General features: G+C 38.8%; 1 protein-coding gene across 1 annotated transcript in view; it reads left to right on the forward strand.

The window, feature by feature from the left end:
* The window catches only part of LOC137273302 (centrosome-associated protein 350-like), a 122,162-nt gene that overhangs the window by 41,156 nt on the left and 53,145 nt on the right, over nt 1–27,861 (forward strand). The window contains exon 5 of the mRNA XM_067805858.1: nt 25,272–25,356. Coding sequence (XP_067661959.1) covers nt 25,272–25,356 — 85 coding nt within the window. The remainder of the gene's footprint in view (nt 1–25,271; nt 25,357–27,861) is intronic.

Below are 27,861 nucleotides of genomic sequence, written 5' to 3' on the forward strand. Positions count from 1 at the left end.
TCTGAGACATCCTACCCGTGTTTGTGTTAAACGTATTACACGGGAGCTGGTCTGGAACAACAGACCGGATCAGTGGTCGGTGGTGCTTCTGATCATAGTACATGCAAGACAACATTCTGAATCAAAATGAAGAAGATGGAATCACAAGGAATACATTGTTATCAGTTTGTTTCCTCCAGAAGTTGTGTTGTTCCTGAAATAGTGTTCACATCAACCTCATTCTCTTTCATGCTTGTTTTCTTCAGTCCCTGATAGTTCAACATGACCACTTTCATTCATAACTCGTCTCGTTGTTGTTGTTTATGATGAATGAAAGTTCAATTTTTTGCCAATGTTAAAGTATTGGCAAATAAATATATTTTTTAAAAGTGTACAAATCAGTATATTTCATGAACATTGTGGCTACCACATGATCCTTTTTAATTTCTGACGTTTTATATCAAAGAAAACTGCTTTCGTATTGATTATGTGTTTTGAAACCCTTACTTCATCCTTTGCAATGAGTTGTGGCACTTGAAGCCACTTAACATTTTATACAATGTGTTAGATGCTTGCAAATTAGTTCAGAGTGGTAAAAATGTTGAATGGACATTGTCATTCCTCATTTAAAATGTGAGGTGAAATGGGGTTTCATGTCATGCACAAGAAAATTTAGCTCATTTGACTATGTGCATACGTGTGTATGTGTGCCTGCTGGTACTAGCCCAGACCTAAGGTTGTTTTGTAGTGTTAGTGGTGTTGCAATGATCGAAAATAATAAAAAATCAATTGAAAGAAGGATAAAAAATGATTATCAATTGGAAAAAAACATTTTCAATTAATGAGAATTTTGTTGCTTTAGTATAACACTTGAATTGGATACACATCTATTAAATTTGACAAATATTCATGTCAACACACATGCTTTCAACAGCATAAAGCTGCACATTGAAATGTTTTGTTCTTTTTGTTCAATTGTTTAAATACAATTCCAGTGTCTTTCTTGTATGCGCACATTTCGTTGCATGACAGTATTAGATATAAAAAAAAACATTAATCAGTACCATATTTTAATGTCTTTTGGTATGATGCGGCCGTGGATCAAACCTGTGACCTTCTGTGGACATTCTAACCACTAAACCACACAGGCAGTTCATCGTTTTCAGTGTTATTGTTGCAACATATATATCTTCATGACCCCCACATACGTAAGTCAGTAGCGAGTGTGGCCTCCATAAGCCCGCAGGCAAGCGGGGAGTTGGCATGGCATGGCATGGATTCTTACAAACATCGAACAAATGCACTGGGGATGTTCTGCAACTCTTGCTGTGAAGCTTTGGTCAGCTCTACAGCGTTGTTTGGCTGACACTGACGTGGATGGATATGATGCCCAAGCTCATTCCACAGGTGCTGTATAGGGTTAAGATCTGGTGAGACGACTGGCCAGGGAAGGACTGGGATCCCTGCTTTATGGAGGGAGTCGCTGGTAAGGGCAATGTCATTGTGGAATCTGTATGGCACTTGCTAATGTCTATGTTTGGCTAGCAGAGGTTGAAGAATGGGCCTTAAAATCTGGTTGACCTTATGCTGTGCTGTCAGTGTACCATTTACCACGATCAGTGGACTCCGAAATCTTGCATTAGTTGCAGCCCAAACCATGACACTTCTCAATAACACATCCATCTTGATAACATTCATGTTGCCCTCTGTAGACACGTTATCGTCCATCTGCAAAGGACACACAGAACCTTGATTCGTCTGAAAGGACACATTGGTTGAAGAATCTGGGTGGCTGACGGCTGTGCTGGTTGTGCAAACTGTAATCAGCTAGCTTGTTGATGAGGTGTCATGATGTTTCTGCAGTATGGCCTCCGGCACCTCATTTACACAGCTCACAGACATCTTATGACTGTCATAGTCCTGATGTGGTGTCCATGGAATCCTATTGTGTTGCGAGCTGTGTTTGCTGCTGTCTGGATGTGGCTTCGCTGGTGAACACATCGCATGTGTTGGTCTTGACATGGTGCCATAACCGGAAGTTTGCCTGGTTGTGGACAGTCACGGATACTTCCTGTTTGGAGCTGATGAGGTTGGAGTCTGTGAATGGTGGATGGACTCAGTCCAAAGTGGCGGGTGACTTCACTCTGTGACGTTCCCCCCAATAGCATCCCAATAGGTTGTTCCCTCTGTTGTTCGCAGAGCCATGGCATTTTGCGGGTGGTAGTGAAACATTTGAACCATAGAGCCTTTTATGCATCCATACCTTGTCATGTCATGTCATGAAAACCTTGCACCCCAAAAAATCCAAGAAATCAGCCAGAGTAGTGTTTTCACGAATTGTTTCTGTGCCAGGAACACAAAATCGGTTTGAACCCAAATGTGCATATGAATTTCTGTGGCAACCTTACATCACTTTATCTAAGTGTGATAGGTGAATTTGTTTCACGAAGAAAGTGACCAAAATAGGTTTTGCATTTTCAAAATGTGTCAGTATGTAATATGTGAACTTATCCAACTCAAAGTGCTGCCATGCTGAAGCAGCTGCTAGGGTATTAATGGGCAATACATTAATTTGTTTTGTTGGTTTTGGTTCCATTTTACAACAAAAGTATAACCTCTGATGTGAAAAACAGACTTATCCAAAAATGTTCAAATGTTACGAAGTTTTCTGAATGCATGTCAAAATACCTGTTTTGATCAGCCTTTCGCAATGCATATAATTGTCATGTCTGAAGTAGTAAATACAGGTATACCACTTATATTGCACAGCCCTACTTATTACTATGTATTTTCCTCCTATGCCGTATGTACATGACTACTGGGTGTGGATCTGTTCCAGTAGCTCCTGTAAGACCATTGCAGGGATTGACTTGGGCCGCGATATCGCGATTTTCTCGCACCAGTTGCTTTAAAATCGCACTCAAATCTACCTGCAGCGATTTAAAATCGCATCCTGCTTACCTGTATGATAGGAAGTTTTTAAATCTGTTTTACTGAGAAAGGATTTGTCGTTATTTTGTCCTGTCAAAGATATTCCCGTTGCTTTCTACCTAATTTTAATCTTCGAAACATAACTTCTGGTATGGAACACCGAACATCGTTACACAGTGCTGCACAAAATGAGCTGCGCTGCAAGGAGTATGGCAAACTCTGAACCCCGCAGTACTGTGTTGTTTATGCACAGTGCGACGGTGTACAGAGTTCGCATTTGGAAGTTGTGTTCTGCAACGTCACACAAAGGGCAGCTTCTAACGAAACCATCTTATTCGATATAAAAATCTTTAAATTCTTAAAGACTACGAATGAAAACGAAGAAACAACTTGACCCATTCAACACCGTAGGCCGAAAAATTGGCCAAGACATCGCCAGTCCCCAGGAGCTGTAGGTCGAAAAAACGACCAGTCAGTAGTTGCATCAAAATGATTTATACTTTTCGGAACCTAACTAACATATGATTCATTTATCAAATCTATCACTCTTCATAATGCCTGTCAACACTTATTACATTTAAGATAGCCATATTTATCGACAAGGTTAGAATTGAAAACTATTTTCTTTTTCCGTAATGTTATTTTTAAAAAAAACTATTCTCACACACATGCTTCGGCAACGGGTCCACATCCGAGTTCTCAGTGAGCAAATCAACAATGCGTAGAGGATATAATTAAACAAATCACATAAACTGAAGAATAAAAGCAACAACAGTAATCATAAAAATTGTCTAAGAACATTATAACTTACTATTTCAAACGTTATTGTGCAATCGTGTCATGTCATTCTTTCTCGTTGGGGGGGGGGACAGTATCCATTGCTGTTATCTGATTGGCTGACTTAGGTCACTTGTCTGAATTTGACCGATCACGATCCTTACTGCAGGCTGAGGCTAAAAAGCGTCATTAGAAACCAATGTTTATCCAATAAACGCGCTTCTTACAACTATGAAAATACTCTAGGCAAGGATACCGTCATTTTGTTGATGTTCAGAGCTTTCGAATGATACCCGCCATCAAACGAATCGCCTCACATGTTCTTCATTATCAGACAAAGATTTTAAAACGGAGGTTTTTCACGCTGTTGTATCACGTTACCAAGCGAATTGCCACTGATATCGGGAAATACACGACCATACATATTACTTCTGAAATCTTTCTAGAATAATTTTCTGATCGTGTATAAATGAACATATGAAAGAAAAAGTGAAGGGGATGTCATGACTTGTTACAAACAGAAAAAACGCTCCAGGTTTTTGTTCCTCCGTGGTTCATCTAGACATACAAATGTCTATGCCTGCATTTTCATTACAAATTAACTTATTTAAGTTGTAGTCGTATTACGTGAAACATATGATAAAAATAACTTTCAGATTTACAAACAGTAAGATTAGTCCTTTCAACTGGTGTATGATATGCAGTAGCAATAATGATTTATAAGTTGATATTTTCTCTTGATAAACATAAACTTCATCTATGACCTCAGAGTTGCTAGGAACTCGGTGTCATGGCAGTTTATGCCGCTGGTTGACTGGTGTTGAAAGAGTTAAGTCGTTGACCTTGATGACAACCAGAATGCAGACACCAATGGTGATGCTAGTAGATCTACAGACTTTTAATTCATTGCAATTCAGGATTGCTTGACTTGAAATTGATTATGACAATGTTTTATTTGTCTCGTTATCTTTTTCTTCTGAACGATCATGAACAGTTAAATCTCATAAGACTTTAAAAAATCTCATGCTTTTGATCCCATGTGAGATTTTATCTCACATGTTTTCTGAGCCAGGTTTATCCCTGCCATTGTAGCATACACTTTAACAAGTCAAGAAAAAGATCTGTCAATCTAGTGCAGGTAGGGCAACTTGGCGGACTATAGTCATCTGTGGGGATTGGGTAAAGGAAGACAAAGATCCCTGTCAGACAAGTGTAGCGATTCAAGGAAGCTTGATTACTGCTTGCCCATTGTTACATTCACGAAGGTAAACCCACATGGGTCTCTGTCATCCTATTGCAGCTAGGGTAAGTGGGCGAACTACTGGTTGTCTATCGGGACATTCAACAAGGTAAACTGACATGGGTTCTTTGTTTGTCAAGTGCAGTAAGGGCAAGTGGGTGGACAACAGATTGTCCCTTAGGATGTACATCCAGACAAACCTACTGGAGATCGCAGTCAGTCCATTATAGCTGTACTGTGGCCATGGTCTCATAATATCTTGTCAGTATAAGTGATGTTTCCAGTAAGTGCCAGCCTTTCACAAGCTCAACCTTTGCAGGGGTGTCCATGGTCATAGCCATCAGTCAACATTAGGCAAAACCTAGTTTTGACAACAATGCTTAGGAATTCCAGGTATTCCTAGGTTTATGGTGGTTATAAGAAATGGTCTTATGGTGGTCATAAGAAATGGTCCAATGGATAAAGGACTTAGATTGTGTATGAACCATATGACTGCATCTGACAAAGTATGGTCAAACATACAGTTGATCACCACATTCTGACATCCCATATGACATGTACCATTTGACAGATGTCATGTGACAGCCTCCATGTGAATTCTAGCATTTGACTGAAAGTATGTGACAAGCACCCAGTGCCAGACATATGACAGCCTCCATGTTAATTCTATCATGACATGTGATTAACAACATGTGACAAGAACCCAGTGCCATGTAACTGACATGTCGCAAGGACAAAGTGCCACATAATGGACATGTCACAAAGACCAAGCATCATTTGATTGATACCATGGGTCAAGCATCAGATGTTAGATGACAGTTTTAATTCCCCAGGTGAAACTCAAAGACTGTGTGACAAGTGCCATTTGACATCTGACAAATGATCATGTGACTGGCACCATGTCAAAAACCTTTCAGACTTCATTTGTGAATCCAACCAAACAGTTGTTTCCATGTCCATGGAAATATATCTCAGATTAAATATAGGTAGGAATGGTTTTATGATGCTTTTAGCAATATTCTGGCAATATCCCAGCAGCGGACACCAGAGGGGCCCCCACCAACCCCAGGTCTCACAATGTAGACATGTTGTTTTGTATCAAACACGTGATGATAAATTTGCTATGGGATATAATATAAGCACATAGGTACATTGAAACTTTGCTGAATTGCTTGCACCAGTGTTTGGCGCTTTGCCATGAATGGTCATGGGCCGCTGATCATACCTGCCATATGAGGCGAGGAGGGGGTGATGGGAGGGAAGGGTGTCTCACATGGGTGTTTTTGAATCTACAGTGTATGATGGATGATTACTGGTACATATAACATTTTCTACATGGTCAAATTGAACATTTACCATGGAAAAAAAGATCTGGATGTTTTACTAGTGCATTGTGCTTGGCCACAACCTGTGTAGCAAAGCATTGATGTTGGATAACTTGGTTAATCCCCTACAGAATGAACAGGGAGTTGGCTTGAGATCATTTCTATTTGGGAAATATGTCTGCCTGAGGGAATATTCGTAATCTGCTTACTGTGAACTCAAATGTGCTTAAACAAAATCAAGAATTGTATGTGAAGCAATTTTGAATAGCAGTAAAGTCAATTGGGTTGTAGCTATGCAGGCATGTAGGGCTTTATGCAGTGCACAGTTGTATATACTATTTCCATAAGTGTACATAATGGTATAGAGAAAAAGACGTTGCATCCTTTTTAACCAAAAGAATTGGGATGCAGAGTAACCTTTATTGTTTTGAATTCTTGGCAGATAATATCAAGTTCCATCAATGAAAACCATTATCTACTTCTGCAGTACAGCATACAACACCATTCCCAAATTTTTCAGGAACCTGTAGAACATTGACACAAAATTATAAGTTGTCTGGACCACTATTTCTGAACGTCAAGGTCAAACCTGAATGTTGTGTGTGTGTGAGGAAATATGAACTGTAAACTATATGTGACTGAAATAATTAGACTCTGTTTTGTGCACTGGTTGTTACAGGATCTCTGAGTTATTTGTGTCCTCAGGACTCAATAAAGCTCTGATTGTTGCATCTGAAAGCATCCAGAAATAACCTCATAAACTGTGTTGTGAGGTAAGAATGCGCTGCTAGTTTTCAGCAGGAAACAAGAAAGTTAAAAATAACACTTGTTTGTTTTTAATTCAAGTATTCTTTAGGAAAACCAAAAGATCCCAGGACCTTTTTCCAAAAAGCTATTGTAGCGTCACAGTGTTCTTAACTTCCATCCTTTAACATTCTCATACTATCTGGAATGCGAAGAGCATTTTGCAGAACAGGGCCCTGTTAATTTCAGCCACTGGTTATGCCTATTTATGAGCTGTATATGTGCATGAAAATATGAGTAGCTTTAGTGTATTGTTGACAGGGGAGGAATGTATGTTAAATATGGCCTGTGTGGCACAATAAACATCATCACATTGTGGAGTGGGCCATTAATCCTTGTCTATTGTCAATAACCTACAGAAACGAGACCTGGCTAGGTTATAGCTCTTCTTATAGTATTATCTCTTCAGTTCTTCAGTGTATACCTCCATATATATCTTGTGTCCTTTATGTTCAACTGTTTCCTTCATCTAAAGAAATATATCCAGCTGTAGATACTGCTATTTCCCTCACAACTACCTTTTAAAAACCCTGGAGGTTTTAAAGAGACCTTTCTTAAAGGGATCTGACTACTATTCGCTTCACAACTACAGCTGCTTCAAGAGTCATTCTCTTGAACTGACATGGTACTGTTTCCACACAACTACCATTCCATTAAGACTACCTCTCTGTGGGAGATCATTCAAAACCTTTTTCCTTGAAGAAACATTTTTAAGGACTACCTCTCATACAGTGATAAAATTGTCGTATTCAGTTTCATTTTCGTAAAGAAATGTCTTGAAGAGATTAAAAACTGCAAGCTAAAATTTCCCATACAACTACCTCTGTTACAAGGAATTTTAAGCTTGCTGCGCTCAAGGCCTCCACATGTGAACAGTGGCCATGTCTGTTCCTGGACTTAGTGTAGTAGCACTGTTCTATCATGCATTCTTGAAGAATTGTCTGTAGAACAGGTTGGGTGCATGTTAATAGAATGAAAAGAATCCATTCCCACACAGGGATATACTAATCCATATACGTCGGTGCTTATGTGCTCATGCTGAAATCATTAAGATTGAGCATCTTCATTTCACTGTCTAAAGAAATGTTAAACACAAATGCAAGCTAAGTTTCTGTTTGTGCATGTACTGAAATCGTTCTTGAAATTTATCATGAACGTGAAGGATCCTATTGCCTCCAATACTAACAGTTATTGGTCTTTGTTTTCCTGAGTTCAAATAACTCTTGTGATTTAGATAATAAAGGTGTAAATTATTGTTTCTACTCAGGGCAACTTTCAACAGTCAGGATAGTGTATGTCTTGTTGATTTGTTGAAATTTTGAATTTTTTAAACTGAGATGCTCCCATCTTATTGGTTTATTTGATGTCTATAGAAGCAGGTGCCATGTAAAAAATGCTCAGTCTGGATGAGCAAGGACTCACAACCAGTGGCCTGGGCTGAAATGTAACTGACAAACTAAAAAGTGGCACTAACCTTGTTAAACTCTCCTGTGTGGCAAACAGCAAAGGATTGTTCTCCAGACTTATCCAATGGGGTGACTTTATGGATTGTGGTGGACTTCGTTGATTTATTTGTAGGCCAACAGCGTGGATCATTGACCTGAATAGCAGTCATGTGATTGTCAAAATTAAGACTAGATTAACTACAGTCTAGTCTCATACTGTTGGTATACTGTGAAGTGTGGGGTGGAACAATAAACAAATAATCATCAAACTCACTCTTCTTCATCACTTGGTGACAATTTGGTTTGGGAAGTTCAAGATTTTGTTAGTTCTGTGACTTAGATGGAGAGTTTATTGGTTCCCTGACTTGGGTGAAGAAATGTTTGGTTCCTGATTGTGGTGGAGACTTTATTGGTTCCATGACTTTGACAAAGGTTCTCTTAGTTCCAAAACTAGGAGTAATATTCCAAGACGAGTTTGTGGTGATGTTAGTTTCAACAATTACATAGAGGTTTTATTGGTTCCAGGACTTTGATGGAAATTTTGTTGGTTGCTGCATGTAGATGGAGGTTGTATTGGTACCAGGATGTATATGGAGAGATTGTTGATTCCAAGACTGGAGATTTTATTGGTTCCAAGTCCATGGTTGAGCATTTATCTGGATGTAGATGGAGGTTGTATTGGTTCCAGGACGTATATGGAGAGATTGTTGATTCCAAGACAGGAGGTTTTATTGGTTCCAAGTCCATGGTTGAGCTGTTGTCAGTTACCAATGTTAAATATTGCTAAGCTACCCAGTGAAAATATATTCAAGTGTGCCATGAAGATATTGAAATTTGTACATGATTCATTGCAATTCAGATATATATATATATTGACAAAAACATACATTTTAGTTAAATACATACCTACCAAAAAGGCCGACAAGAAGAAATGAAATGCTGATAATTTGCAACTCTACTTCTGGATGTAAGTGAAATTAAAGCATCAACCATGATAGTTTCATGTTATCTTTCTCATAGTCCATAATGATTTTAAGTATTTATTTGACTACTAATATTATGGGTCAACTACTAATTTTGATCCTTGAAAATACTATTTGCAATATTTTGGGGTTGGCATCTCTGTTGTTGACGTGTTCCCATAATGCAGAAGAAGTCACTGCACTTTACACTGTTGCTTTAAATGTGTGATACTTGGCGTACTGAGACACACACTTACTCTATTGATTATGTTTACCATGCATAGCTTTACCTCTGTCGTGTGTGCTTGCTGATAGCAATGGAAACTGGTAGGCGAATCAATTTCCGTAATTGAAGTAATGAAATATAGTGTTGTCATTTGCAGGTATGCTATTTTGGAGATATCATTATATCTGTGGTGGGCTTGTGAATGACAACTGTGTTACATGGTGTTTGATAAATCAGAAGAGGGAGATACAAATTCACACTAATCTGCTAGCAACTCAAGTTAGTCTGATATTAAAGTACGCTGATGTTTAACATTGAGTGAAAGTATAGAGATGTATGTGAGTTGTCTATTATCAAGGGATGTTTGGGGTTGGAGGATAATGTAAGATTATTTGTTTGTTTTGTTTGTTGTTTCACGCCAAACGCTGCAATATTCCAGCTATATGGCATCGATTTGTTAATATCCAAGTCTGGGTCAGACAATCTTGTGATCAACATCGTAAACATTGATCTACATAGTTGTGATATGATGACATGTGTCAAGCAAGTTAGTTGTGATATGATGACATGTGTCAAGCAAGTTAGTTGATATGATGACGTGTCAAGCAAATTAGTTGTGATATGATGACATGTGTCAAGCAAGTTAGTTGTGATATGATGACATGTGTCAAGCAAGTTAGTTGCCTTTTGCAACAAGCAAAATCTGGAAATGAAGATGAATATTAGATGGTTGTTGATTGGTTTAGATTGTAGGGGTTTGCAGTTAAAGGATTTAGCGAGTGGTTCTTTGTAGTTTTTACAGAACACTCCATCTGTTGATGGGATATTTGGTTGTTAGTGATGATGATGATGATGATGATGATGATGATGATGATGATGATGATGATAAATGAGGGGTATTATCTGGGATATTTATTCAAGCAAAGATTGTTAGAAATGCACATTTGAAGTGCAAATGATGCACTGGAAGTCAGTGATAATTATTTGCTCCTCGACATATGATTATGATGCCATGAAATAGGAAACTGCTGTACATGCAGCTTGAAGGTGTTTGTCAATACAACTTGACAGATTCCGGTTGGTTTGAATGAAATGGTGCTTCACATTCTTCTTGCTTGAGATGGCTCATTTATCCATTAAGTCTTAACTCAGACACAATCAACATTAATCAATAATCATTTTTCTGGTAGGTTCTTTTTTAAACTGCAGTTTGCATGAAAATACCAATAAAGTACCACCAGTCATTTTGTCAGTCAGAAATTTTCATTCATTCACCTCTCATTTACGAATATTTATTTAAGAATTTGCTTAAGAAATAGGAACATTGAAGTCAAATCTTTTGAATAAATATGTCTAGAATAAAAAATAAATACTTAATAGTTTCCTCAAATTAATCTTTCAACATTGTTGAAATCACTGACATCATTTCATGCAGCGTGACTGTGCAAGACCTTTCCTTTCCGTTCTCAGCCAATCAAGAAACAGAAGTCAGTCACTAGGCATGGTGTAATATTTTTTTGACTGTTGGAGGCATAAAAAATTGTGTGCTTGGCCAGTCCACTACCATGAAATTACTTCTTGATCGTTTGTTGTGTTTCATTGGAATACCAATGAGTAATCTCAGTGCAAATCTTTGAAGGGCATTTAGAAGTGGAAATCATAACAAAAGTCGGATTTATGGATGTCAACTTCTTTATTGTGAATAACTGGATGTTTTGGAGGGTATGCTTGCTCCTTCATCTGGTGAAAGCGTACTCTCTAAAAGATCCTGTTATTCAGATTAAAGAAGTTGACATCCATAAATCTGGCTTTTTTTAATCCTGGCAATATTCAAGGATGTCACCTTGCGGAAATATTGGCTAATGGTAACCATATCAACAGAATCCTCAAAGCGTATATACTGCAGGTCAGTTAACTGTGTTATATGCGGATGTTTGTGTGTGGAGAGATCTGTGTTAGTGATCTGAATATTTTGTAAGTCCCTCTGATCCCCAAATAGTAGTCGTTGTCTGATTGGTTAAATCTATTTAACCATCTCATGTTTGATTGGACGGTCATAAGTCGCTCAAAGGCTACCTGACGCGACCTTCTACTAGGGTTTGTTAGACTCAGTGGTGGAGTGTAACAAATAACACTGAGACTAAGTTTACTTAGATTGCTAAATCCTGGTGCACACTTTTGTCCACCATTTTTAATGATTTGTTACATGTAGGGATGTGTCAGGTATTTATCTAGAAGTCAGTGAGGGAGTTTAGTTTTATGCTGCACTCAGCAATATTTAAGCTATATGTCGGCTGTCTGTAAATATTTGTGTCTGTAACAAACAATCCAGTGATTAACAGTATTGCATCATTCTGTGCAATTGAGAACTGATGACATGTGTCAACCAAGCCTGACCACCCTATCCCATAAGTAGCCTCTTATCACAAGCATAGTCACCTTTTGTGGCAAACATGAGTTGAAGACCTATTCTACCCTCAATCTTCATGAGTCTAAAAATCAGTGACAGTATGCACGAGGTGGTACTACAGCACAAGTCCTTCACTTTCTGCCATCAGCCAGTCAAACATTAGTCAGTCAATAAGCATGGTTTACATGTTGAAATTGGATGGATATAATCTCTGAAGAAAGTGCATGGTTAGCCAGTACAATGCCATGGATTCACTTGCTGTTGTTTTATGGAGTACTAATTAATATGTTTGGTGCAAGCTTTTGGTCGTTAGTTTGAGTCAACTGATACAGGTAGACATGTGCATGGTGTTTGTCTAGATGTTCTCAGCTCAAGGGTTAATTCCAGATGGTTTTAGAACTCTGAAAGTTGTAAGAAAAAATTTCTGATTCCCCTCAGTTAAGCTTGGCAAAGGTGATCTGTATTTTACTGATGACCTGATATAGAAAATCTTCAGAGGTTTACCTCACTATTTTGTTGAACCCATAAAGATTGGGTGGGAACTGGGCTTCAGTAACCCATGCTTGTTGTAAGAAGTGGCTAATGGGATCGGGTGGTCGGACTTACTGACTTGGTTGACACATGTCATTATATCCCAATATGGTATTGCTGCTTATGATGTTGATCACTGGATTTTCAGGTCCAGATTTGAATATTTCCAGATTTGAATATTTCCAGATGGCCAACATATAGCTGGAATGCTCCTGAGTGCTGTGTTAAACAAAAAGCCGACCAACTACTATTGCATTGATATCACGTGTACGATTGATATGCTGTATTTTCATGACTGTCCTTGATGTCAGTCATAGGTCCTATATGTAATCTAACAATGCCCTGTTGACTTTGAGAAGGATTGTAGTCGTAAACAGCTTTTGTTGAATTGTTGGCACAGACTAGCCTTATGTGGAGCTTTATTGCACTCATTGTACACAAAAGTGAAATATGATCTAAACAAACAGTACCCCTCATCAAAAGGTCATGTTTGCAGTTCAGAAAGTAAATTGTGTATGATTTAACTTCTGTTCTTATCTATTGTATGTGTCTTTGATGTCAATAGACAGAAGTGACTTGCATTGAAATAAAATCAGTGGGATTCCAAATAGTCTGCTTCTTGTAGGAGATTTGGGCTGTGGGGTCATCTGGGATTGGGGAGTCTCAACCTGGATGGTGTCTGCACTGAAAGCACCTGTCAGGCACGGATTGATCACAAGGTATAACGTCTCACACCTGTACAGTGTCTGCACTGAAAGCACCTGTCGGGCACGGATTGATCACAAGGTATAATGTCTTACACCTGCACTGTGTCTGCACTGAAAGCACCTGTGGTGCACAGACTGATAACAGGGTATATCGTCTCAGCCTGCACAGTGCCTGCACTGAAAGCACCTGTCGGGCACGGATTGATCACAAGGTATAATGTCTTACACCTGCACTGTGTCTGCACTGAAAGCACCTGTGGTGCACAGACTGATAACAGGGTATATCGTCTCAGCCTGCACAGTGCCTGCACTGAAAGCTCCTGTCAGGCAGGGATTGATCACAAGGTATAACATCTCATACCTGCGCAGTTTGTAAGTCTGAGACTTGGACTCTACATCAAAGTTTAAGTCTTTTGAAGTCTTGTGATTCTTGTAAACTCAGCTAAAATGTTTTTGTTCGTCAAGGCTAATTTTTTCTGCTGAATCTTTGTATGACAGATTCTAAATGGGAGATGAAAAAGAATTTGATTGTCAGTCTTGCATGGTCAAGGTCTTGAATGGTCAAAGCAACGCCTTGTAGTTCAGTAGTGAAGATTGTGTATTCTGGATTATTGTAGACTGCCATCACTTGGATGAAACCTTGACACTTGTGACATTTTACGACAATCAAACAAAAAACAGATGGGGCCTTTAGTATATAAGGCAAGCCCTTTGCATTTTCTGCTGTGTACAGGCCAAAGACCATCAATACCAACAGCTTGCGTGTATCTATGTGTTCCCTCTGATGTTCTAGGCATGATAACCCACAGTACTGACATGCTGCATTTCCCATATCAAAGTCCCCAAAGCATTTGTTACCTGAACAGCACCAGCAATTTGCTTTCCATGCTCATCATTGTAGTGCAAGGTCAATATAGAACTGATCAATGTATGTGTTACATTGCGAGTGTGCACACTCTTCTTCTGCAATGTTGCATGTGCTGCTATCTGTTCTGTAGGATGCAGTACCACTGCATGTTAGAAGCAGTCTTGTTTGGTTTAACCAGTAAGAGTCCGTTCACTGAAGCAAGGAAAGATCTAGGTTTGACTGTATGCTTCATTGGACTTTCAGTACAGAGACCTAATTAGCTGGGATAATCACTGTTAGGAAGCATTTGTTGTGGTTTTGTCAAACACATTGTTGAGATTGGTCATTGCTGCGACACGTGAAGGTAGCTCGACCATTTGGATGTACACAGGTAGGGATGTGATAGTGTATCTTATAGTTCATATATTGGTAAATTGGCAGTACAAATTTATTCAGTGTTAAATTGTTGATTTTGCTACCACAGAAGTGTTTGCATTTAGGAAGATTACCAAAGTTGACATGTTGAGTTGGCAGAAAATTCAATAATGATCATTTTATAGATCAGCCTTGTTCCTATTTAGTTTATTTTTGAGTTGATATGTAATTCCTGAGACTTACAATTAATTACACCCCTATGCACTGTTCATGGATTAACAAGGTCAAGTCACCATATAGCCAGCTGCAGCTGTGCATGGAGGCTGTCATTATTATACCCACAGACTGTTCGTCTGCTCCCTCTGGAGCAGAACTCATGTTGACCATTGGATATTTCTTACTGAATCTTGCTACACAGATCAGCCTTATGGTGAACTGATGCCTTTTGGTAATTTGGATTTCTCATATATATAGTTATCTATTATTTTTGTCCTGCAGACAAGCTGGATTTTAGTGAAAAAGAGGGTGCTGATGTATGGTGTACAAGTTTTTCTGAGTACCAGGGTTGGAGATTTGCTATATTCACTTGTATCAGGAATGACATGAATCTAAAAGAGTACATGGACCTTTTTCAAAAGCATTCTTAAAACATTATCATAGATGCAATACATGCTTTTTATATGTTTGTAGCAGCAACATGTATTTACTTCATTCTGTTGCTTTAGTTTGAGAAAACAAAGCAGTACATTGTAGTGAGTGAGTGAATAAATATTTAATGTCACGTTTCGGGGCAATGCTACAGTCAGTTTATTGTACAGGTATGAGGAGAGTGCTGGTCAAAGACTGTGTAACTTCTTCATTCCTGTTGCCACCTGGTATCTATCATTCCGTCCAGTTGTAGATCGTCGCAGACAACAAAGTATTAAGTGAAGGAAATCAGTTATTCCTAGTAGTTTCTGAGCTTTGAGATTCTGCTGAAGAGTATTATTCAAAATTCATGACGACAGAGAGAATGTGAGAATGTCCACAGCTTCGTTCCATTGGTGGAACAGTGGACAGTGTCTGTTAGATTACTCAGTGTGTTATATGTTAATATATTATATTTGCACAGTCTACAGACATTCACCAAACCGTCCATCATGTAAGGAGTTGTGTGGACAATATCACATTGGGGCCTTTATCTTTGTATGATTGCCACTTGAATTGATCTTGGTTGGATCTGAGCCAACATGGCTGGCATTCTCTGAGCTTATTTCTTGGCCCAATCTTGGCCCCTATCATACAAGCTGACAAGCATGTTTACAGGCATTCTGACTGACTGCCTTTCTGGTGGCGAGATCTGTATTCAAGGCTTAATATCCTCAGTGTTATCTGCTATGTATGTGAGCAGCCATGCCATATACCCACGTCACGCCTTTCACAATGATAAGCAGTTATAAATTTGTCTCGCCACAATGGGTAAGTGGACAATGTAGATCCCCCAGTCGCAGAGCTGGGAACAGGGACGAACAGCTTAACTCTTTAAGGGTCTTCTTTGCTGAAGAGTGTGTTGGTTTGAGTGGACAGAGCTGCCTACCATAAACTTCTTCAGTGAATGTGATGTGAGAAAGAACTACCCACGTACGTTTTCATTCCTAGAGTTCCTCAAGAATCTTCTGCAACCTTGCTGAACAGTGCCAGCTGTGTTGCATGATGCTGAGTCTTGATCCTTTAGCTACTTGAGTGAATGTGATAGAGAATTGTAGGCGTTAACATTGATGTTTCATATTCCATAGCTGTTGTGGGTGTACCTGGAAGAACTCCAGTAGCTCACTGGATTACTGCAGAGCACCAGACCAGGCATAGACATATCTAGTGTGCAAGGACTGGACATCATCCAGTTGAAGACTTGTGGATGAGTGCTACTCTTTGCTAAAGGAGGACAAATCAGTTCCTGGTGATGCATCATGATGAATGGTGTGTGATCTTCCAAAGACATGTGTTTCGAACTTGCTGAACCCTAAATGTGCAATATTTTAGATGAATTAGTGCTTTGAGGATGTATTTCCGGGGAAGTGTTAGTTCTGTTGGTTGTTAGGAAGTCTTGCCTTACCTGGGTCATTTAATTGATGAAACCAGACAAGTAAGTAGCAGCAGGTCTTTGTTTATCTGACATGGATAATCTGCAATTGCAGAATTTCTGCTTTTAGAATTAATTCAGGCTGTTCTTCTAATGTTAGTGACGATGGCACAGTGGCTAGAGGTTTCTGATTTCTTTCTGCTTGGTTTCATGATCAGTGTTCGCAAACACCTGGTATCATAAACACATGTCCTGTCATTGTATAATTTGGTAGCGATCACTGACTGTTTCATCCAGGGTCAATTTGTTTACAAACAACTTCGTACAGCTGTAATAGCTGTAAAATATGTGTTCATGATATTGTCACAAATGTAAAACCGACTCTGCTTTTAGCAGAAATTTCTTCTAGACGTGGAAAGGGTTTTGCCACTTCTGTAACGTTTCCAGAAGAGAAAAGTCTGATCGCCCAAACCCACTTTACTTTAAGGAAGAATCACAGCCAAATGTGTTTGCACGCAGTTTCCAAACATCGTATACGTTGGGTAATCAGTATTATTATTTAAAGTTAATTACATATCATTGTACCCAGTTGGCATGGATTATTGTTCAAAACATGAGTCCTTGGTTCTTAAACCCAAAATTGATTATTTGTAGGCCATATTTACATATCTTGAAGGCTATGGTAGCCACATGGTTAAAGTGTTCACTTTCCTGCAGAAGACACAGGTTTGGATACCCTGCTGTGATATTGCGATATCAATACTGATTTGTTTGCACATACAGGTGGAAAATTGATGACTGTAGCATTATGTACAGACGAATGAAAACAGAAAAAGAAACAAAATAACACTGAATTAGATACACACAAGCACCATAGGACCTTGTAAGTCATGGAAAATGTACCTTTGTGAAATACAAAAACAAAGTCCTGCATTTGAGTGTTGTTATGATCCCAGTGACATTGTCTCATGATGTCCAGGCTTGTACAAGTGATACACCACAACCACGTGTGGAGGCCGGGTCTGTGACATGTGCCGTCTTGTTCAGCCTAATAGGGGGCATCGGCCATTACAGGTTCGCTGCACAGCAAGGAAATAAAATATTAACCATGGCTCATCAAGATTACAATCTCTGATTCATACTGGTGCTATTAATGTTTTTGTAACTACTAACACTGTTTCATAGAAAATTGAAATGTCAACATGGGTAATATTCTTTACTTGCAAATGAATATACGATGATTAGTGGTTTCAAATACAGTAACCTGTTTATAGCGAACAGCAAACTGATGCAGCCAACTCTTTTTCCATGCTGTGTATTTGATGAAAATGCCTGAAATGAACTACAGACTACAGATGGAATAAGTCTTCCTGTTCATTGTTTCATCAGCATTCTTGAAGTTTATGAGTCAAAATGAAACATACAACATGGATGCCAACTTCTTGTTTCTTGCTTATGGTTTGTTATGACCACATTTTCCTGTATTTGGGAAACTAAAGACTCAATTGACGTGCCATATATCTGGTGAAGCTTTTGAATTATGTATGATATTGTTTTACCGCTTCTATAAATACTGTGAAACAGTGCTACTCTGTGTGAACGTGGACTAATTAGGCTCAGTGTGTTTACATAGCACCTTTAATGTGTGTGTCCACTTGCCTTACTTACTGGGTGGCAGTATTGGATTAACCAAGATTCATTAGATCCATGGACATTGTGTCCTTGATTGCCAGGAACCAGACCTGTGGCAGATCAATGTTAAAACTTTCACTTATCACCCTGAAGTCCAGAGTTCGATTCCCACATGGGTACAAAGAGTACAGCCCATTTCTTGTGCCCCCTGCTGTGATATTGCTTGAATTTTGCAGAAAATGGTGTAAAACAAACACACTATAAATACATGTTAAGTTTAATTATCTATCTGCAGTAAACTATAAAACACTAATGGGATAATTAACTTGAGTTGGTTATAACAATGGTTCGTTACTGTCTTTTTGACAAAAAGACACGGCAAGATACCAGGAAAGCGGGTTATATCTGTCAGTTCCTTTGTTTATGTCATGAAGTAGTCTTAGAGATTTTTACACGAGCAAGTCTTGTTTGACTTATAAGAAATGAGGGTGAAATTGCTCACTGGCTACATACATCATACAGCTTCTATTGATTTAAACACTTGGTACTTCATAGCATTCATGTGGTATTGTGGACATGGACAAATTATAATGTAAACCCACTGTGACAGTTGATGGGCAATGTTGGGGCAATTTCCGGTTCAGGAAGTTGCTGATCTGGATATGCCACGAGCTCAAGTAGCAGAACATGTTCTGTCAGTCAGGTGACACTGTCAGGACATTTCTAGTGACAAGCAGAAAACTAAAGATGTCCTTACATGGGGACTGTTGCTGCTATTGTATTGATTTTAGCAATACACAGCAAATACCTGGTGTATGTGGACATTCACACAAGAATAGCTGTGTGTTACAGGTTGTTGGATCTCAAGTAGAGGGGATGTGCAGGTAAACACAGGTGATGATGTGTAGGACGAATCCTTGTGCCACAGGTAGGCTTGATTTATGATGTTTAGGGTGGATCCTTGTGTTACGATTAGTTGGATTCCAATATAGGGGATTGTTTTAGTATGCTCGTTTGATGTTGTGTAGGATGGATCCTTGTCATCTGGAGGAACGCTGTTTTCCAGATAGTTGGGACTGGAGGGGTGTACTGATTGGCTTGTAGGTACGTGCTTGTAACAGCAGTGCTTTTTATGGCCAATATCACATGTATTTTGCAACATAGTCTATTCTGATAATATACTGGTTAGTTGTCTGGAATGTTATCCAAAACTACATTGTCACCCAAAATGCTTTTAAAAATGATTTTACTTCAGACTGTTGAAAACAGGAAAAGGACATTTTGCAAGGTGATTTAGAAATGATATTCATCCCTGGAATTTTATTTCTAAAAATAATATGTGGCAGCTCTAGTCTCCATACAGAATCCCTAGCCTCCTGAAAATGAAGTGGTCAGTTTCTTATTGTGGTTTGTTTTGGTTGTTGTTTAACACCTCTCACAGCAGTATTAATATTCCAGCTGTGTGGCAGCGGTCTGTAACTATTCGATGCTGGACCATGCAATCCAGTGATCAACATCATTAGCATCGATCTACGCAATTGGGATATGGTGACATGTGTCAACCAAGTCTGCAAGCCTGACCTCATGATCCCATTAGTCGCCTCTTATGGCATGCATGAGGTGCTGAAGATCAACTCTGACCTTATTTTCACAGGTCTTAGCTGGTCATGACTTGCTTGCTCAACGCTAATTTGGGTACTCTTACATAATTATGAAGCTGATTATAAGCAATTCTGTACATGGGAGGTTAAATTCAGCTTATTTACTCAACGGAAAATCCTCTCTTGCTACAAGAGCACTGCCTCATGGTACAAGTTAGGGGATGCAAATAGAGCGTAGCATCCAAGCCTCCAGAGTATTGGAATCACATTGATCACAGTCATTCATATTTGAACAAGTTAGTTTACCATCATCTCATGTGAGTCAGAACGAGTTCTGACTCTGATGTAAATCCTATCTTGAATGTTTCCAGTACACTCAGGTTCACCTGCATTTTTCTAATCCACTGCTTGTTTGGTTGGTGAGTTAACTGTTAAAAGATTAGAACAAAGAAAGCCAAATAATCCCGTGGGTATGAGTGCACTGGAGAGTATCTACTTAATTTGTATTTAGAGAAAGTGCTCATTTCTTGAGGTACTTCATGATGATTGATCTGTCCCAGTGGATCTGCTTGATACAAGGTCCACTTCCATGAAGTGACCTCGGTGCTAAGGGGGTTGTGTTTGTTTGGCTGTTGTTAAACAGAGCATTCAGCAATTTTCCAGCTGTGTTGTAGAGGTCTGTAAATAATCAATTCTGGATATGAAACCCAGTGACCAACAGCATGAGCATTGATTGAGTAACTTTTTATTACAAACAAGAATTGCTGATGACCAATACTAACCTGTATCTTGGTGGGTGTTAGTTTGTCATGACTCGCATGCACGACACTGACTTGTTATAGTTAGGGCCACCAAATATCTCTGTAGAATGGGCCCAAGTCGAGCTTGGACTGAGCATCTGCCTGAGTGAGTGAGTCAGTTAGTTTAGTTTTGCGCCGCACTTAGCAATATTCCAGCTATATGGCAGCGTTCAGTAAATAATGAGCCTGGACCAGACTATCCAGTGATCATTTTGGGCAATTGGGAACTGATGATGTGTCAATCAAGTCAGTGAGCCTGATCACCCGATCCCGTTAGTTGCTTCTTACAAACATAGTCACCCTTTATGGCAAGCATGGGTTGCTGAAGGCAATGTGAATGACGTTTCAGTGTAGCTACTAACACATTATCAAGCAAATGGTAACAGTGTTAGTAGCATCAACAAAAGATTGCATATATTAGTCAATAAAGATGTCGTATATCCACAGAATTCTTCCCATTGTTTGATGTTACACAAGTTCAGTTTAGGTGGCATGTAGATGGAAAGACCACGCTCTAAGTTTGCATGTAGCTACTGAGATGTTCTCAAATGATAAAAAGTATTTCAGTGATCTGTGCCATAAGATATTATTCCAGTGTTTGTATTTGTCAATAGTACTATCTTGACGAGGTACAAATCTTCAGTGGATGAGTGATTGCTTGGAGCAATATGTGTTTGGCTACATCAGCTCCTTGTGGAACCGTTAAAGTCCAGGGTAGATTAGGCCTTCAGCAACCCATGATTGCAATAAATGGTGACTGTGCTTGTCGTAAGAGGCGTCTGAAGGGACTGGGGGGTCAAGCTCACTGACTTGGTTGACACGTCATCAGTTCCCAATTGCGCAGTTCTTACTCATGCTGCTGATCACTGCATTGTCTGGTCCAGACTCAATTATTTACAGACCGCTGCCATATAGCTGGAATATTGCTGTGTGTGGCATAAAACTAAAGTCACTCACTCACTCACTCAGTTCATTGTGATACAATCCACACAGATATTCTCCTTTCACATTCAAACAAATTTTCTGCTGGAATCAATATGTATCAAGTCAGTGTGTGACATATACCCAGCAATATGACAAACATTTACGGCAGTGAAATCAATCACAACAAAGTAATGTCAATTCAAAATCTGTGATGAAAATCTGATGTATATATGGCAGCCCCGTCACCTGCTGACGTTTTATTGACTGAACAGTTGTCAAGTTTGTTAGTCTGTTTGAACTGCACATACTGTAAAGTCAATAGCCATACTTTATTGGGCTTCCTCTGGCATATCAGAATTTTATATTAGGAGCAATATTGGTCAGTACAGGAAGACTGAGTGAGTTTAGTTTTATGCACCACTCAGTAATATTCCAGATATATAGCTGGGGTGATTAAATAATCAAGTCTGGACCAGACAATCCAGTGATCAACAGTCTGAGCATCGATCTGTACAACTGGGAACCAATAACGTGTCAACCAAGTCAACGAGTCTGACCTCCCGATCCCATTAGTCACCTCTTACATCAAACATCGGTTACTGAAGGCCAGTGTCCGAACCTGTACCTTCAACAGTGAGGAAGAAGCTCTTAAATGTACACATTGATATGACTAATAGTTATTGAAGATATAAACTTAAGCATTAAAATTTTATGCCATTATTCTTAGTTTTTAGGTCCCAAGATGACTAAAACACTTACTTTAAATTTTCCCTAATTCATAGTTGTGATAAAATCATGAGATACACTTTCTCCCTGTTTGTTTCATTCATTTGATCATGTGGGTACGAAAGGTTGTGAGGTAGCCTAGTGGTTAAAGCAATTGCTTGTCATGCTCAAGACCTGGGTTCAGTTACCTCATGGGTGCAATGGCGAGGGACGAGATTGGTTCTCAACATGTTGGATGTAAGGGGAAACTAATGGATTTGGTTGTGTGACTTACGACATAGCTAAGTGTGTCATTGTGCCTAGACTAGGCTTAGTATGTTGTATTTGCTTCATCACAGGTGACTGCAAGCCTTATGTGACCTTGCTCAAATATCGGATAGGTACCACCTCAATCTTGATAAAATCACATGTTTCAGGAAATGTTATTGAACAGCTTGACATTGGTTAATGTCCCAATACTTCAGTTACATTTATAAAGCATTTTAAAGCTTCCTTTATTGAGCTTTCTTCCGACGTGTTAAGCTCAGTGGGTCATTTATTCAGTGTATTGATACACATCATACCAGTAGCCTGAAGCAGCTCTTTGAGAACTAGCATCAAATTACCCATGAATTCCAAATACCCCCTGGATGGACTGTCAATATTGGCTGTCCAAGGTGACCTATATGTACATCTGGAAAAGTATCCGGCACTGTTGATCGTCTAAACCACCAGAACCTACTTTGGACCATCAATATGGATGACCTAGATGTTCACCTGGAGAAATGTCTTGCACTGTTTACTGTCTTAAAACACCAGATTCCGGTTTTAGCTGTCAATAATGGCTCTCTAAGGTGACCTTTGTGTCCATCTGGAACTATCAATATATACTATCAATAGTATATATCCTGAGTTAAATTTCAGATAAAACACATTTATTTTTACTGAGTACTATCTCTCAGTGAAGTGCTAAAACTAAAATTGATTATCCAGTAAGATGTTTTGCAACTATTCGGTGGCAAAAGTGTTTTGAGAACCCTTTCAATTTTCTTCTTCAAATGATGTTAACAAGTACTTTGGTTCATCTTGGCCAGCATCCAGCATTCATTCACAAAGGAGCTATGCAAAGGTGCTTGTAGACATCTGTCAGACCAAGTGATGGCTGGAAGCTTGCCCAAGCTATCTCACTGTTACTAACTGCCGAAGTGTGGTGAAATAATTACCTTGATGGTCATGCTCCACTGGAAGATCGCTTCCATTGATCGACTGGTTTGACACTGAGTGCCATTGTGAGCATGGTCACTCATTTGATTGACCTTAGTCTCTTTTAGCCTATTTCATGGTCGTTCCATTTCTGTGATGATTAGTTCAGTGAATCCACATCTAATAAAGTGGTTATGGCTTGTTGCTTTGGGTAGTAGTGTGTGTACGATTACCATTGAATGCCACAAAGTCCATTAGTGTCGTAGTCAAATGATTCAGGGTGCTTTGATCATAGGGGTGTTTTTGTTTCCATTGTTGAGTTATTATTGCCCAAATTGAAGAAACCGACTTGTAGTTTTTACTTGATAAGTCATGACTGTCTTAAACAAGCATGGTTTGAACAGACAGGTACCAGGTTTGGAGTTTGGTTGATGGCAGGTACCTGTATCATTGTTTCAGTAATCCAGATAATTTCAAGTCTCATTTTACATGGCATATGTGTCGTTTTGGGTTATTTACAAGGCAATTTCAAATCTTCTCCAGCATACAGATTTGTCATGTTCTTTTAGGACTTTTGTTTAGTGCTGGGTTTATTGACCTGCTGACCTGAAATGTGAGAAAGTCCAATTTTCTTTGTTTGTATTTACATTATTTGTTTTCCTTTATATTCCACTGATCTGATAAAAAGCAAAGAAAGTGAAGAACAGGAGAGAAAAAGAAAAAATAGCAAATTTTACCTTTAAAATATTTCCAGAAATTGTACTTGTATGTGGGTGTAAGATCTCTGCTGGTCCACACCCTACCATTCAACTTAAATATTTTATCCTCTGAGTTGATTAGTGAGTTTTACCTGTTGAATAGAAAGAAAGATAATGCCGCAGCTGGCATGATGCACCTGGCATACAGGATATACTCAAGCGTTCATATAGCATCTCCATGTTCCCTTCTCTTTTTTTCCACCTTCCTTACCGACCCTAATAATTTTTTTTAATCTATAAACCATGTTCTTGTAATTGCTAAAAAGCATTGAATCAATGCCGTGCAGACCATTGTAATGTTATCAGTAAGCATTATGTCTCATCAATATGCCACTATTCTGATATAGTCAGAAAACATTCTTGGTGACATTCTCAGTAACTCATGCTTCTTGTAAGAACCTTCTCTGTCAAAGCAGTTTGGGGTAGAATAGGCCTTCAGCAACCCATTTTTGCCGTAAAAGGCGACTATGCTTGTTATAAGAGGCAACTAACGGGATTACATGGTCAGACTTGCTGACTTGGTTGACACATGTCATCGGTTGACATTTGCGCAGGTTGATGCTCATGTTGTTGATCACTGGTTTGTCTGATCTAGACTTGATTATTTACAGACCTCCACCGCATAGCTGTAATATTGCTGTGCTGTCTAAAGCTAAACTCACTCCCTATAGTTATAGGTAAATTTTAGTTTTGGGAACTGGTTGAAGTCTCATAATTGATGATTGGTTTATTACAACTGAAAATAATTGGTCAACATCATTTATCAAGTTTTCCTGGTTATGTTTGTTAGTGCACAAAATATAAAGAATAAACATGTAGTTCTTCTGAGGTTTTCTTTGCAAATTGGACAAAATGCATTTGCAAATTTTTCATCTTTGAAGGATAACTAATACACTAGGAATATAGAGTTCCTGGAGTATTTAAGGAGATCCCTTCTGGAATAACAAGATTGTACTGTATAGAGGTATTCGTTTCAGGTGAATAAAATATATTTTGCTGGTCTGACCAAAATGTTTTCTGTTGCCTACAGGCCAGCTGTGACAGGTATGACTACACCGCCTATCAGCGAAGTAAGACAGCACCAGCAGGTGGTCATCGGAAGGTCAGCAGAATAGGTAAGGTTACATTAAGGTGATAGAGTATCTTCCATAATCTTAGACAGATTTACAATCACCATTATCCTAAGAGAACTTTGTGGAATATCTTCCATACCGTTACATTTACAAAGACAGTAATCCTAAGATGCTTTGTAGAACAGGGTCCAAGTGATACACTTGTCCATACCTAGACAGACTTATGTTCACTGTAATCCTAAGGTGGTTTGGGGTTAGAGGCAGTAGGTACCCTGGTGCTTTAAGTGTTCTCTCATGGCAGCCACCCAAGTTTGCTCCCTCAAATGGTTACCATGTAACGGTACAGGTATTCTACTTAGACGTACACACATTAAGCTAACAGGCCATAATGGCTACACCTTTGCTGTTTACATAAGACGTTGTCGGCATAAAGAGCTCAAAGAAGCACTAACACGTAGCTCTCAGTTCATTCATGGACCGGTGTCTTCAATTCAGTCATACATTTGCCATTTTTAAGCACTTGTTCTTTGAATTTGGAATATTTGAATAAAAATTGACTTGAATATCAACTCTGACCTATTGTAAATCATAACTTGAAATAGATGATTTAACTGCACTGAGGTTTATTCAACCGACGTGAAGTGATAAGACGCTTTGTGCTGGCGTCGGGGATTGAAGGGACCAGAGAACTGACAGAATTTTTAATAGGTCTCATTGAGAACATTCTGGTGGCTTTTATGACATCTCCAGGAGCACAGGAGAGAGTCCAGTTTGTGTCAGGCTAAGGTGACTATTCGCCTGAATTGTGTCAGGTAATAATTCACGGCAGTTGTGTTGAAGATTTAGACAGTTTCAGATGATTGGTTGTAATTGATTATGAAAAAGGAAATCATGATGGATGTTAAGACAAGGTGAGTGATAAAACTAACTTAAGCAGCAAACCTGATGAGATGTGGGATTTTAAAACTATCTACTACTGAAAACAGTTTGATGCTTTTAAAAAAGTGGACACAAGACAAGACAATCTGTGTGAGCCTCCCTTCCATGCAATTTCAACTGTGTAGTTACCTTTTTGACCTTGCTATTTACACTGTATTGCAAAGAGTTTCGAATTCTACATTATTTTGTTGGCTTTACACTCTACAAATTGGAAGCAGCCTTAAATTATCTTAGTACATAAATATGTGGTATCATCCGTTGTGTTGGAATCTGCCGTGGAGAAGCCTCTGTAAAAAGGTTCCATATCCTCCAGTATTGGAAGACTGCCGAATATTGGTGACCCTAATTGTCAAGTCACATACATGAACTGTCAGTTGTTGACACTGAAACTCTATACTTTTGATTTGTGGCTTGAATGACTCATGCCTGCTTGTTGATTGTGAAAGGGGAGTTTGTCGGGTTACTTCTCCTAAGTGGATATATAGTGTGATATTTCCCCGACTTGGCATTACGGCAGTTGACGCCAGCTGTTGTTCAGGGTGTGGAATGCTGTAGATGTTGTTCTGGTTCCCGTTTGGCGTATTGTGTGTGTTGACAGAGAGCATAGACACACATACACCTCTCTAGCTGGAATGTCCATTGTTCACAGATAATACCTATTGAATAAAGGTCTTGCGTCTTTTGTCCACAGTGTCAAGAAGCAATGATCCAGATCTGGTTCCATGTGGAATCAACAAATGGTTTTAAAGCACATGGATATAGGCTCATGATTCATGTACCATTTTAAAGGTGAAAAGTTGGGATTGCACCATGGTCTAAGTTAAATACTTATGTTTTATAAAGGATTTAAAATTTTGACCTATAATTTGGGTTAGTCACTAAAAGAGTAGTTGACTGTCAATCAAAATATAATGCTGATGTGGCATAATCAATATATAGTTTATATATATATATATATTATAATAAGCACCTAATTTTGGGTTTGTATCTAATAGTCTTTCAGAATACTGGTATGGCATGAGATGCCAACCTCTACGGTTGTATCGTAGTCGCTACGAATTTTAACTTCAAACGACACCAATACAGTTGCATTAGAAATACTACAAAATTTTAATAAAAATGTATTTATATTTGGATATGTAGACAAAGAACATAAATTTTCAATGGTGAAATAAATTTTCAGACTTCATGTACCTTCCATTCATCAAATTTAATGACATATTTTAACTGGAATGATTACAAGTAACAAACGTACTTTTAGCGTAGCTGATTTCAATACCTTTGCGATTTGACACATTTAGTTCTGGCAGAAATAATTTGACCATGTGACGGTAATAGCATTCATTTTTTTTACGGTAATAGCATTCATTTTTTCACAGAATCCATCATGATTTTGTTTATTTAGTTGACTACTAATTTTATAGTCAAACTCCTAATTTTGAATGTTGAAACTACTTTTTGCAAACACTTTGGGGTTGGCATATCTGTGTAATGGCTGGTACCTACCTACTGGATAAGTATGTACTGTTGGTCTGGACATGTGGACATGACACAAACTGTCTTTCATCAAGCTGTAAAGCAGAAACCTTTGAATGTTAGTTTGGATCC

This window comes from Haliotis asinina, chromosome 2 (assembly GCF_037392515.1).
Source record: "Haliotis asinina isolate JCU_RB_2024 chromosome 2, JCU_Hal_asi_v2, whole genome shotgun sequence".
NCBI classification, from domain to species: domain Eukaryota; kingdom Metazoa; phylum Mollusca; class Gastropoda; order Lepetellida; family Haliotidae; genus Haliotis; species Haliotis asinina.